The sequence below is a fragment of the Bombyx mori genome, chromosome 10 (assembly GCF_030269925.1).
Source record: "Bombyx mori chromosome 10, ASM3026992v2".
Taxonomy (NCBI): Eukaryota; Metazoa; Arthropoda; class Insecta; order Lepidoptera; family Bombycidae; genus Bombyx; species Bombyx mori.
Window position 1 is genome coordinate 3,186,825 of NC_085116.1, and position 14,873 is coordinate 3,201,697.

Genomic DNA, 14,873 nt, shown 5'->3' on the forward strand with positions numbered 1-14,873 from the left:
GTCATTGTCAGTTAAAAACTATAGATAAAATGAAACATCTAAATTCATAGCCATTTCGTTGTCTATGAATAATTCAATCTAAAAAAATCAAAACCAAGCAAGATGGTCGTGTTCAATTCTTTTTAAACATAAACATATAATCTAATAATATTGTGAGTTATTGATCATTAACGTTGATACATTTTTTGAAAGAGAAATTGTTATTTATAGATTATTTTACTAACTTTTCTGGGAGTTTCTAATCTCGTGGCCTAATTCAGAACCTTCAATTTGCACACCGTAAGTGTTACGATTGGTTTTAGGTATATAATACGAAATAATGTATAATGGGATCGGGTTGACGACGCCACGGGGCTCCGGTACAAATGGCTACGTACAGAGAAATTGGGCCACGGTAAGAAAAACAAAAGACTCCGTCAACTACCGGACTGAAGATGAGATCGCCAAGTTGGATTCGGCGTCAAACAAACAACCAAATAGAGAAATACTCGATCATGAGAGGAAAAGGAAGATTGAAGTCAAGTGTGCAGAGTTGGAAGATAGCCTGGAAGAACAAGGGTGAGTAGTTAGCATAAATACAACAAATACACAGAAATCGGATTCATGGTATTGGAGATTTGTTCCGGGGATGGTCTCTTAAATTTTTATGATATGAGGTTGGCACACGTTGGGCTTTATAAATCAACATTATTTTGTAATTCTTGCTACCTTTTTCAGGGTTTCCAATTATTATATATTTTTTTTCTAAATTTAATTTTGTTTGGTAATTTAATATTCATATTATTAGGCTTTTTCTTCATATTTCAAGGAAACCGTGATTACTTTAACAACTATGACAGTCTGCTAATAATATTACTAATGAGTTATAATAACTGATGATAGCAGTAGGTAATCATAGGAAATTTTATGTGCTGTGAGTTTTTGTTTGTTATCAATTGCCAATATTTGGATGATGGTATTGTTGTTCATTGAAATTATACTACTACTTCATAATCTTCTATTCATAGCCATCAAACTTAGGCAAAAATACTGTAGTTTTAAAGTTTGATTCTAACATTTAATTTGCCATAAAGATGTGTTCTGCTACACAGATAATGTTAGTAATCAACGAATATGGATAGAAAAGGTATGGAATAAGTATAATATTTTAAATACCGCCATAATTGCTAATTATTTAAACATTTATTTTGCATAGAAATTTATAATCAATAACAAACCACATATTGCCATTTAGCATCAAACTAAAGTTCCCAGTGCTGTGGCTACTAAAGACTATTTATACAAAGTGTATTGAACTAAATACAAATAACACTTAAACATAAAACAAAACTTATTAATTATGCAAATGCTTGCCTCAATTGATCAAACCCATGATCCTTGGCCATGCAGTCAGGGACAAATGTTTGCCTCAATTGATCAAACCCATGATCTTTGGCCATGCAGTCAGGGACATATGCATTGTGCCGCTGAGTCAGCCAATAAGGCACCAATGTGTCCAGTGAGCCAATTTTTTTTTGCTCTTCTGAATCTGCAATCAATGTAACCAGATAAACTAATGCTATAAACAGGAATGAAGAGTCACCTGCTGATTGATAGTCTCTACCAATAATCATCAATATTTAGAGTCACATTCTTTGATCCAGTCGGAATATTACATGTTTCTGAATACTTAAAGAGCCATGTGTGTCTGGCTTACACAAGGTTGTGTGCTAGTTGGTTTTGATGATTTTTATGTTGCCTACTATAGGTACATAAAAGAGCAGGTCGAAAATCATCTAATATAGTCTATTAAACACTTTGAAAAATGTAAAGATAGAATAAGAAGCATAGCTTCAAAATTGAATATCATTTCAGAGGCTTTGGATTGTTTTGTAGACCAGAAGCTAATTTTCTAGGGAGAGTTTTGATTTTCTGTCCAGAAGCCAGTACAGCTTTCTAAATCTGAACTTCAACTTACCTCTTGGCTTTAAATGGGCTTTCCCAGATAATTTGCAATCCCAATGCATGTCCTCATACTTAATTGACTCAGAGGTGGACAGAGTTTCACCTGAAAGAATCTCTGTAGGGCAGTTAGTTACCCCATCTGTGAATAAACAGCCAGTATAAATCAATTTTTTACTCATAAAATTATTTGAAATAATTATCAGACACCTTAAACAAACTACACCATAACTTGACTATTGTCATCTACAAGGTCATCACAGGGAAGGAAATAATGTAAAGATGATTAATGAAATGATACGGAACTCTCTTTGCTTTGATAAAATTTTGACTGTTTTTATTTTTTATTTTTTATTGCTATCTCTTATCCACACCATCCAACAATTAGAACATGAAGGAGACAATCTACGATCGGATCAACAAAATTGTCCAATTGAATACGTCCAATGCAGCCAGTCCATGTTTACTCTTAAAGCTAGGCCTAAATTTGATATCCTTGTTTCACTGGCACACTGAATATTTTTATTTATTTCAATATATTTTTCTTTTAAAGTGTACAATATCGATAATTTAGTTCATTTTGAAATTAGATTTCCTCTGTTCTTTTTAAAAAAAAAACACAGGTTTCATTTCGTAACACATGAGTCCTTTTAGTAGGCGTTGTTAAACCTTCAACCCTTATACTAATGCCTATTCAGCTATGTCAATTACAAGATTGTCAATTCTAAGGAGGTTTGTCAGAATGACCCTACATAGAAATAGTGAAAGTGAAATCTAAGTACAATATGTGCCTGACACAAGGCCACTTGGCCGGAAAGAGCAAAATTAATTTTGGCTAAACTGGACCTCTAAGACATCCTAATTTGTCTGGTCTCGAATTTTGTGACATTTGGATTCGCGTAACAATATTTTTTCAGTAAGTTTGTTGCGTGTATAAATCATGTTGCTTAAATTATTTTCTATTAACATTATTTACACTATAACGAAATTCGCCCTATTCGACCTAAAAAAAAACCGATTTCATAATAGCCCAACCTGTAGCGATTGGTAAATATTAAATCACATGTTTTTGGGTGCAACATGTGTTATCGATTTTTAGAATTAAAATAACCCTTAGTTATAATATTGCGAATAGGAGATTGCGTACCCCGCCGGGACCGTATCTATTGTGTTGATAGTTTTGCACCCTCGTGACAGCAGGGCAATGGCCCCTGCGCCGGAGTCTGATCAATAATTCGATAGCGGGCGACAGCCACCCCTCGCATGACCCCGTCAACTTATATTATTCATGAAGTCAAGGAGTAAGGCTCAGTCGGCCGCCGGTGGTGCGCCTTATCGGTTTTATTGTTTTCCTACAAGTATTTCTTCGGTTTTATAGCTGTGTGGCGTATCATGCACTGGTACGTTTACGTAGGCGACACAAGGCGATTTATTATAAGAATTCATTACGTTTTTCGTATTCATGAAGCGCGGTCTCGTCCCAACGATACATTCGCGTATAAATTACACGAACGCTTTGAGAATGCGTCCAATCGATTTTTTTTAAAAGAACATTATTATTCGATAACATAAATAATGAGCGTTTCTATGGTGTGGTTGCGCAGGTTCCCGAAGGATGAGATAGCGGCGCGGATTGCTGCGTTCAGAGCGAAAATCTCCGAGACCAGCAGCGGTGAGAAAGATGTTCCAAGGGACGAATTCGGGAGGGTAGCGTGAGTATAAAATTTATTTGCGACATGATGTCCTTTTTATTTACATCGGTAACATAAGATGTTTCAAGAGTTTTCATTGATGATTTGTCACATCGATTATAAAGTTAATATTATTATAGAATATGAATGTTAATGACCGAAGTGCACGCCTTGAAGTTTTAGAAATTGGCCGGAAAGCCAATCCCGACCCACATACGCCTCAACTGGCAGTATCTAGTTTAGACTGGATGGTGCAAGTTTTGTTACGTTTTTTGATTTACCGAAATAAGCCAGGATTTTCACTTGTCAGGTTACTTGAAATACCCTTTTCCCATTCGCCCCTAGTATAACTACTACTAGAATACTACTAGCGCGTTGGTCGTTGTCATACTCCGGCACAATAATGGAGGATTAGAATTACTAAAGATGATGATGTCCCCATAGCCAACAAATATGTGGATAACATTAATTTAACCATATCCTGGAATTAAATTAAATTATAATACCAAAGGATAATTCTTTTCGATTCAATTGTATATACAAGCAGATTCAGTTTCAAAATGTAAGAAAGTTAGGTACACATATCCCTACTCAGAGAAACGATAAAAGTTCACCGAGCTCCGTAGATCGACAGGCCAATTTTTTACAACTTGTCTATGCAAGCATTTTTTTTTAAATATCATTTGTTAGCGCTTTAGAATTTGTTACCACATTAGGGAGCGAACACACGGCCTGCCGGATAGTGAGTGGATGTTTAGGGTCACAGTTGCTCATAAAAGTCAGCAATGCCGACGGCATAGCCAAGTCGCTGTCTCCCAATGAGGACACCTCTGGTGCTTTTTCATTTTATTTTTATTGCATACCTACATGGGTGGACGAGCTCACAGCCCATCTGGTTTTAAGTGGCTACCGGAGCCCATAGACATCTATAAGGTAAATGCTGCCACCCACCTTAGGATATAAGTAGTAAGGTCTCAGTATAGTTACAAGTTACAGCCATAGGATTTAAAATATTCCACGATTGAAACTATAAACAGTACATATCTATGTTATTACTTAATCTTTAAATGGAAGATTTCCTTTGTCAATGCAGACTGGCTCAAAGGAAAAGTAAACAGAGCCGTAAAATAAAAAATAAAAGAATAACTCTGAATGTCTACCAATAGCTTTATGCCCATTTAGAGAAAATAATAAGTGTAGACTTGTTGATCATTCCAACACATGACTTTTCACGATCCTTAAAGCTATGAAAAGTACATAGAAAAAAATAAGACTGAAAAATCGTTTGAGTAATGGTGAAAAAAAAAAGCTACCTCCCTTTTTGAAGTCTAGTTTAAAAATAAAACATATTGTACCATAAATGAACAACTAATTTAGTTTCAAAAATAGTTTTATAACGATAGATTAGAAAATTTTATTGACCGGCAACACAACCCTGAAACTATCGGTTTGATATTCGTTACGCATAAACATTATAACTTATGGGAATGAGAAATCAATCAAGCATTCAACTGATATGAAAGTAATTATTTTTCTTACAAACTTACCTTGAAATAAGTCCCATTAATTTGTAATAATACATATTTCGATTCATCAAACCGATATAAACCGAACCATATCGACGCTTGAAAGGCAAACTTGACTAAGCGACAATGCGTGAACTTTACGGTAGATTAATTTAAAGTTGAAATACCTGAAAACAAAATTTATTTTAACGAATTTAGCTGTAGTAGAATCTAGCTAGTAGCTGTAGGATTGAAATGATTTTAATAGATCTAGAAATATATTTTTTAGCGCATCGAATATGGTTATTGCCTATCATTTATGTGCAGTTATTGTCGCTTAGTCACGTTTGCTTTTCAAGCGTCGATATTCAAATATTGAAAGTAACTATTTTTCTTATTTTTTTTCCAACTTACCATTAATAGCTTATGGGGTATACCAGTTACTTTCAAACGGGTATGCATTCATATGTAGTGTTGCATCGGTGTTCGAATCCCGCCGATGGGTACCAATTTTACCAATACGTACTTAACAAATGTTCACGATTGACTTCCACGGTGAAGGATTAACATCATGTAATAAAAATCAAACTCGCAAAATTACAGTATGCGTAATATACTGGTGGTAGGACGTCTTGTCGCTCGGGTAGGTACCACCCTCCTACCTATTTCTGCCGTGAATCAGTAATGCGTTTCGGCTTGAAGGGTGGGGGAGGCGTTGTACAGTTAAAAATGAGACCTTACAACTCATGTCTCAAGGTGGGTGGCCGCATTTACGTTGTGATGCCTATGGGCTCCTGTAACCACTTAACACCAGGGGGCCGTGAGTCCGTCCACACACGTAAAAAAATAAACTATCCCCGCCTTTGCGTTGTCCTATCGCCTGGGTCGGAAATGTAGTTATAGGTGGCCGCGATAAGAGGGAAATCATGACGCGCCGCTGTTTCGAAGAATGCTGACGCTGTTTTCAGATACTTACGTGTAGTTTCTAAATGGTGGTCATCGTGAAGATTTACTTCCCTCACATACCACGAGCTACCCGGCAGGATTAGATTAAATGGCGAGAGTTAATGCGCGTAGTTCAGGACGGACTATTTAACTGTTATTAGAATTTAATGAACAAACAAATTGGTGATGGTGTTAATTACATCAAAATGCTATTTAGTTATATTTGTTACGCCTTGAAGCGCACAAAATAAACAATTTTTCGCGCTATCGAAATTATTACAGCTTTTTATTTAATAACACTTCTATCGGAAATGTGCCTTGAAAATAAACTGTTGGAAATATAAAGTTACTTTAAAATGCGATTAGGATTTATATTTCTACGTGGCTTCTGTTACGAAATACCAATAAAATTATTTACAGTGTGCCACGCATCGCTCTCGCGAAATGTCAAGAAAATTTATTGTTAGCTCAAGTAAAATACGCTTGTCGAACGAACCGTTGTATAGAAATATTAGTCCGGTTATAACGGTATTATGAATTACTTTACTTAAATAGTAAATTAATATTGATGCTTTTTTCCCTGCGTATTTGCTGGTAGCAGGGGATATTTCAGCTACGCTATGATTAAGAGGTGAGCTCACTGTGCTCAAACTGAGAGAGTTTGCTGACACGGGCCCTAGCAAAGTGGTTTGTTCGTTCCTTATTTCGATTAGCGGATAGTAACTGAACTGGTGTAACTTTGAACTGGTGGTAGGACCTCTTGTGAGTCCGGGCGGGTAGGTACCACCACCCTACCCATTTCTGCCGTGAAGCAGTAATGCGTTTCGGTTTGAAGGGTAGGGCAGCCGTTGTAACTATACTTGAGACCTTAGAACTTATATCTCAAGGTGGGTGGCGCATTTACGTTGTAGATGTCTATGGGCTCCAGTAACCACTTAACACCAGGTGGGCTGTGAGCTCGTGCACCCATCTAAGCAATAAAAAAAAAGTAATACTGTCGCTAAAATACAAATAAATCTGAAATCTTACGTTCCATCAATGAAAATTGATAGAATCAATTGAAGAACAAAACCAGCTAGAGTGTTAGTCTAATATGTACCTACCACTATTGTTCATTATGTCACTACTGAATCTATCTACTGCCTTGGCTCTCTGTCTTCTTTCTTAAAGAATTAAAAAGAATAGATCTCGCAAAGCTGGATATTAAAATCCCGAAATTGAAATATTGGTGTGGCCCAATAAAGTATAGGCGACGAGGTCAGTGGAAAAAATTATAGGGCCTACCCTTTAAACCATTTGCTGAACGCGTAACTGGATTAAGCGCCCCCATGCATATCGATCGCTTGATGACGTATACACCTCCCCACTCCCACCCCTTTGAGGGAAGGGCAGGACTTTGATATGTTGTCTCCAAACACCCTCGTTCATAATAGTTACGGTAACAATGACGAGGTCGGTACTTATATTTATATTTCCTATTTCTGCCGCGATGTATTCATGAGTTTCGGTTTAATTGAATCCGTAAAAGTATTACGGTAATCTTAATACTTACTAATGCGAAAAAAAACTAATATGTATTAAATATTTATTATAATACATATTTTCCTACTGTCGTTGAGGCTCAAGGTCTGTATAATTTTCGGTAAGCGAGCTATAAACTAAATGAATGACGCTATCCACCATGAGATTTGAGGTCGTAATTCGAATTACTTCCGTAATGAAAGTGCTGATAAAGCCATGGAACCGAACGCACAAAGGAAAATAGGCCGTATTGTTTTTATGCCTGTGCGTGTACACCACCACTAGTAAAATGTGTGCCATAAATTTAATGTAATAATATGTCAAGTAAAAATGCATTTCCCGGGCTATTCAACTACCTGGGCTTTTAGTGTATTTGAATGTGATAACAAGTAAATTGTTTAGGTCCACTGAGTTTCTCGCCGGATCTTCTCAGTGGGTCGTGTTTCCGAACCGGTGGTAGATTCTGCGAAGCACAGCTCTTGCTAGGGTCAGTGTTAGCATCGCTCCGGTTTAAGCCCCGTCAGCTCACCTACTAGTTAAGGTTACGCTGAAATAGCCTCCCAAGGCTATCAGCTTAGGTAGAAAAAAAAAAACATTGTTTAGTTTATAAGCATGTAACGTTGTTTTAGTACGGTAGTCATCACTGTCGCAGTATAGATGCAATTTTTCGTTTAAAAATGCACGCGATATTAGTCGACAATTAACGTTTCTCGCGGTACTTTTTAGCCACCCTACTTTTTTCCCCAAACAAATTCGTGTAAAATCTTAATTATTTTGCTATTCAACAAAAAACACGACCGAAAAAATATCGTTTTATTTGCTTATTCGTTATTTATGCGTCAACGTTTAAACAATTATTTCATGATTTCACAGTAGCCGTATTCAAATGTGTCCGATATTCATTAGTGACCTATTAAAAGCATAATATTTTGACGCCATTATTAAAGTTTGACTACGCGTCCGAATAATTAATGCGAGGGAGTGGACGGACGCTATGTATATTCTAATTAACTAGGTAGGTCGGAACGCGATTTCGTGCCAGAACTTATTAAGCAAATGATCTACGGCAGGCATTCTCCGTGACGTTTTATTTTTTGGGTTTCGACTAATGTACCAATTTTTTATTTATTTTAGACTCTAACTCTTGGTGTTTGTGGACATAATTAAAAAGCATTAAAGGTTATTATTATATCAAAGGGAGACCCCTGATTACTATATCAATTACTCTATCTATTTTTGTTTGGGCAACATTCCCGGACGATTGAGCCTATGTGTATGTTTGATTTTTTCACGCCATTAAAAATAACAACAATTTTAATAAGAAACATAAATAAATTAAAGTGTAATTGCTTATAAAATGAAATGAAAATCATAGAACTAAAAACGGATAAAGTAAAATAAATACCAAAAGAAGAAAGAGAAAAGTCGCTTCTTATGGCACATTGCAATTGTTATATGGAGATATAAGCCAAAGAGGTTTGACATCAGGCAGACGGCTGGCCGTAAAACTCATGCCAAATCCTTATGCAGCATGATAAGAGACATGCTGCCTTGATGCCACATAATACGGAATAAGAAAGAAAAAGACTAAAAGGTAAAACAACCCTTTAAACTCCATCCTATAATCCTTTTTGATCTTTTGCGGTAATAAAACTCTGATTGTATATCTGATTATTACCTAGATTGCTTTGCCCGGGTGGTTATTAAGGTCTCGAGTTGTTATCAATACAGGCCCAATCTCGAACTAGTCTAGTGATTTGGCTATTCATGAGACTAGTGTATATTAAATGTGACTGACACTAACGCATCTTCCGCTAATGATAGCGAAACGTGTAAATTTGGCACGCGACTCACTGCACGAGCCAGGATCAACACGCGCTCGAGCTGAACGATAGAGATCAAGCGCTGACGTTATTAGCTACGTACACCCACTTTAGAAAAACATTGAAAAATCTGAATATAGTTCATAAATTAATACGTGAAGCAAAAACTTTGTATCCCCTTTTACGAGAATTGCGCGGACGGAGGAGTATGAAATTTTCCACACTTATAGAGAATATAGAGAAGAAGTGCACAATGCTAATATTTTTTTTAAATAATGCATAAAAGATACATTAAATCAATAAACAAAACATTACACACACTACATACCATGTATTTGACGCACACACGCATGAATACTATTTATTGTCAAACTTTGGTTCTTGACGTCTGGTGTCAAATTGAGAATAGATTAAATATTGTTTGTCTTTATTAATATTTTTTTATGGTGTAGCCTTGGCGAAATTTGTTATTATAGAAGTATAAAATACAATCATAATAGTGTACAAACTTATTATAGAATTCCAATTAATTATAGTCGAATTTCGACTATTGCGAGACCTCTCTAGTAGTTCATAAACTGATGACAGTACTGTCGGTACTTCTCAATATCTGTTACCGAACGAAATAATTTAACTTACTTTCGTCTATTTTTTATTTAATTTTTTACTTGTTTTGTAACGTTTGTTTGTTTCGGCTAGCTATAAGAACTAGTGATCGCCCGGTTATAAGTTTGAACATTATTATGGTTCTTTCGTCAAATACAATTTTATTATATTTCTATAATCACAGATTTCGCCATGACTACACTTTAGACAAATATTAATAAAGACAAACAATATTTAATCTATTCTCAATTTGACCACAGACTGTAGGTAATAAGAAAAGATTGACAATAAACAAATAGTATGCATGCGTGTGTGTGTGTGTCAAATACATGGCAGTGTGTGTGTTGTGTTTTTTATTGATTTAATCATTTCTTAACGCATAATTAAAAAAAAAATTAACATTCTGCACTTCTTCTTTATATTCTCTATAAGTGTGGGAAATTTCATACTCCTTGCGCAATTTTCGTAAAAAGGGCTTTTGCTTCACGTATTCATCATCATCATCATCATCATCATCAACAGCCCACAGTCGTCCACTGCTGGACATAGGCCTCTCCCAATCCACACCACTGAGCCCGGTCTGCGGCTCTCCTCATCCACTTCTTGCCGTATATTCTTCACGTATTAATATATAGATTTTTATTAGTGGTGATTAATGACTGATTATAAAATTTCTACAAATAGTAATCATTTAAAACTAAAATTGAATTTACTTTAGAAACTTTTAAAGTAAATTTCGCTCTTTCTTATCAGTGAATGCAGTCGCGCAATAAATAAGTAATTACAAAATTAGTAGTAGGTACGTCGAAACTATAAATTTTTATAGCGATGACTATTTTTATTGCCTACTAGATATACCCCGTTACCTCACTCACTTTGGTGATTAAAAAATAAAGTAACACATTGAAAAGTAAAGTTTGTCTATGTCAATGTTCAGTCCAAAACCTTAATTAAGACTACTTTCACGGTGAAATCTCGCGTTTTTGTTACCAATAAATTAAGTATTTACCTATGAAGTTATCGTTTAGTATAAAGAAAGTTAAATTAATTTTTATAAATACTTTTTATTTATACATTATGTATCAATAAAAATATGCATCGATGGTATTGATTCATCTCTGCCAGCGTAGTATTAACTTTCATAGGCCTACTTGAAATGAGCCAACAAATTCTTCAAAGGCATTTACTTTTGGGGCATCATTATATTGGGGAAATACGATTATTTATTTATTTTAGTGGTCACGGACGACTGTCTATTTATTTAACTAATTAAATAGATTTTATTGTTTGACGACAAAAAAACAATTGCATTAAAAATACATACTTAGTAAAAGGATAAAACGATTTCTATAATCCCCCTCTAATGTAACTTGACCCAGTCACTAAAGGTATTGGATACAGGTACGATTATACACGATTCGATTTGTTTTTTTTTTACTTTGCCCCCACCTTCTTCGAGATGGTGAGGGTAAAATCATTTTATGATCTTGTTCAAATTAAATTACTATTTGGCCTGTACTGCGACGCAAATATAGAATTGGTATTGATTTTGAATAAAACAAAATCAATTGAAGTTTTTATTTGTATTTTTTTATTGGCCTTGTAGGCAGACGAGCATACAGCCCACCTGATGGTGAGTGGTTACCGTCGCCCATGGACGTCAGCAATGCCAGGAGGAGCAGAGCCAAGCCGCTGCCTATCGAAAATTCATCATTCAACATAATTTCAACAAATATCCTCTTAAAGACATCCTTTTGAGCGATACTATACCGCACCGAGATAAATGAAAATGAAACGTTGGCGGAATTAAATAATTTTCGCACAAAAGGCATGAGGGAGGTGTGAGTGGAGGGCCCTTTGTGCGAGGCGGAGTTCCGTTGTTTGCGCAGGGTGCGCGCGTCGGCTTCCTGCGGGCCGACCGCTCAGTAGCGTCGTCGGCCCGCCGCCGTCGGCCGCATTAACATGTAGCCCCACGCTCCACGCACCACACTAAGTCTTCCAGCGGTCGCACCGCCATGATCTAGATTAGCATTAATTATAAGTAACCAAGTCTTCCATTAGTTTAGGTTTAGGTTAAGATGCATAGAGGCAGGGGTTCGCGTCGCGAGCTAAACAATAGGGTTGTTTTCGAGCGTCTCTGGCGAGGCACGTTCCAAGCGGTTCTGGCGGGTCCGCATCGCCGGCCGCGGGCTTCGTCACACGATCCAAATCAGGAATTGGTGCCGGCTATTCCCATTCCGCCGCCCCACCAGGGCCCGTCCCACCTAGCGGACAGCTTAGAACCGGCTTTGAGAACTATCATAGAAGGGATAAGGAGTTCTTGCTGCTGTCGTTGTAACTGTTCGACATCGAGACGAAATTTTAACGACAATTTTCAGGTCTGTCTCTCCAACGATGACGAGAGGAAATCCATGCGATCCGTAATAAGGTGTGCATAATATTACTTATAGATCACTGTTGAATCGAGCCAGCTGGGTATGTGGGTCGGTGTTTGCTTGGCGCATTGTAATCAATGTTCAATTAAAAAATACACGTTTTATTAATTGCAATTATACGAAACGCGCACATTGAGCGATATACCGCCGATAACTAGCTTACATATCGATATTGAGAAAGCTTTTAGCTTTGTGTAAACGTCGCTAAACGATAAATGAGAAAGAGAATGCTAAATTATTGTATTTCCCCGTTTCTAGCGCACTTAGGTGCTATTCAGGTAAATATTATATTACTTGGCAGGTAATCTTGATATTAGCACTGTTTCATTGAGGTCTTGTCTAGTGCGTATTTAAATTTTCACTGATATATATCCTAATAATATTCACATTAGCTTCGTATGTAGTTACTTGATATATTACTCTCGAGATACTTGTAAAATAAAAAATGTAAAGATAATGTTGTAGTGTTTTAGTGTACTTGTTGGGTTAAATTTCTCGATACGAGCCATGATGTGTATGTAAAATGTGTAGTGTCCGCGAGACGCACGCCGTTGCGGAGGCTCAGCAGGAGAAGAATGCAAGATTACGGGACGCCTTCGGGATATCGCCGCGGTTCGTCGAGGGCTCGAGCCTGGACCCGGAGCGAAGGGCGAAGGAACAGGCCGAGAGGTACCCGCTCGTGCGCACGCCGAGCCACGAGAGGGAAGACCATGCCGCCAAGAAAAAGAAGAAACGAAGGTCAGTTCTATGCCGGTTTGATAGGAATACCACGTCGCGAGGCTTAGGGACTCCGGTAACCGTACTCGTAGAACACGACAAAGAGTTCGACGTGTAACATAACCCATGCATCAGCCCGCTGAGTTTCTCGCCGGATCTTCTCAGAGAGTCGCGATTCCGGTTCGGTAGTAGATTCATTCGCGAAGCCTCCTGGCTGAGCCATTACTCGCCCACCTGTCTTGGTGAAACTGGAAAGGCCTCCGGGCCACCAGTAAATCTTCAGTCATTAAAAAAACCACGTCGCGAGTAAGCGATATGTAAAATATAAATGGCTTATACCAAAATTAAAAACATCGAATACAATTATGTTATTCGTTATCAATAAAATCAAATTGCGAAATCTCTTAAACCAAATACGTTCCACATAGATACCCGGCCGACCTGAGAAAAGGGGTCGGTTTGAGGTCCTTTAGAATGAGGCAACTGCGAGAGGACAGGCAAGATCCTCTTCAATCTGCTAATGAGTAAAGGTCGACTTTAATTACAGCGCATCGCCCGAACCAAAGAAAATGAAGAAGAAAAAGTCGAAAAAGAACAAGAAAGAAAAGTGAGTAAAATATACCAATACATATACATATATTATGTATTTACATATCGACGCTTGAAAGGCAAACGTGGCTAAGCGACAATAACTGCTTTGTACATAAATTATAGGCCATAACCATATTCGATGCGCAAAAAAAAAATATTTCTAGGTCTATTAAAATCATTTCAATCCTACAGCTACTAGCTAGATTCGTTAAAATAAATTTTGTTTTCAGGTATATCAACTTTAAATTAGTCTACTGTAAAGTTCACGCATTGTCGCTTAGTCACGTTTGCCTTTCAAGCGTCGATATATATTTTAAGTTTTGTTTATCGCACGCTTAGCCAATCGATATTAATTATGTTTTAATTTAGACAGGTGACACTGCGGTTGTCTAAAAGGCAAGTAAACGTTAACAGATGTTGAGTTTGTGCGATTGTTTTTTTTTTTTTTTTAATAATAATAATATCATAGAACGGTATTTATGAAATTTCAGCGAACAGAAAATATTGTGCGCCGTCTTTCGTAGGTAATTTTGAACGATTATAATTAAACAATTTAGAGTAATACTATAATAATTAATAATTGAAGTTAATTCATTAAACAAAATTTGTCAGTAGATAAAATATGTGGAATACAATTTAAATAATTAGATCGATTATAAATATGTAAATAACTTTTCACGATAAAATTTTCCTTGTGAAAATGGAAAGCCACTAACATACCTTCATTCCTAAAAAAAACTATAAAATTTACTTCTGACGTAGTTCAACTTAAATGTAATTTTCACTGTGACACTGCAGCAGACAGGGTATTGGTTGTGCCACTGGTATTGTCTATGTCCATAAGCCACGGTAACTACAAAGTTCCACTGGATTCCTTTGGCGATGATGAAGGAGTTACAGTACATTTACACTTGTTTAATTACTTACACTACTTTAAAATCCTAGTATGTTCCATAAGAAATGCGTTCAAGCTAAGATTTTTAACTTGTCTGAAATATACAACATTCAAAGAACAAATATATCCAGACTCCAAATGCCAAATATCTTAAGTCCATTCAAAAATGTTATTGAATATTCGACATTAAATAAATATAATTG

The 14,873-nt window shown here is 36.6% G+C and overlaps 2 protein-coding genes across 6 annotated transcripts in view; one reads left to right on the top strand and one right to left on the bottom strand.

The window, feature by feature from the left end:
- LOC110385588 (uncharacterized) overlaps positions 1-14,873 on the bottom strand; it is a 933,915-nt gene that overhangs the window by 492,954 nt on the left and 426,088 nt on the right. The window lies entirely within an intron of this gene.
- The window catches only part of LOC101742464 (serine/arginine repetitive matrix protein 2), a 26,933-nt gene continuing 12,060 nt past the window's right edge, over positions 1-14,873 (top strand). For 4 of the 5 annotated variants that reach the window (XM_062670388.1, XM_062670387.1, XM_004930316.5 and 1 more), the window contains exons 1-5: positions 26-152; positions 303-558; positions 3,546-3,653; positions 12,999-13,205; positions 13,732-13,791. In XM_062670388.1, the coding sequence (XP_062526372.1) occupies positions 320-558; positions 3,546-3,653; positions 12,999-13,205; positions 13,732-13,791 (614 nt within the window). In that variant the 5' untranslated portion in view covers positions 26-152; positions 303-319. Of the gene's footprint in view, positions 153-302; positions 559-3,545; positions 3,654-12,998; positions 13,206-13,731; positions 13,792-14,873 lie in introns of all 5 variants that reach the window. The other variant, XM_012694015.4, reaches the window with a different exon arrangement.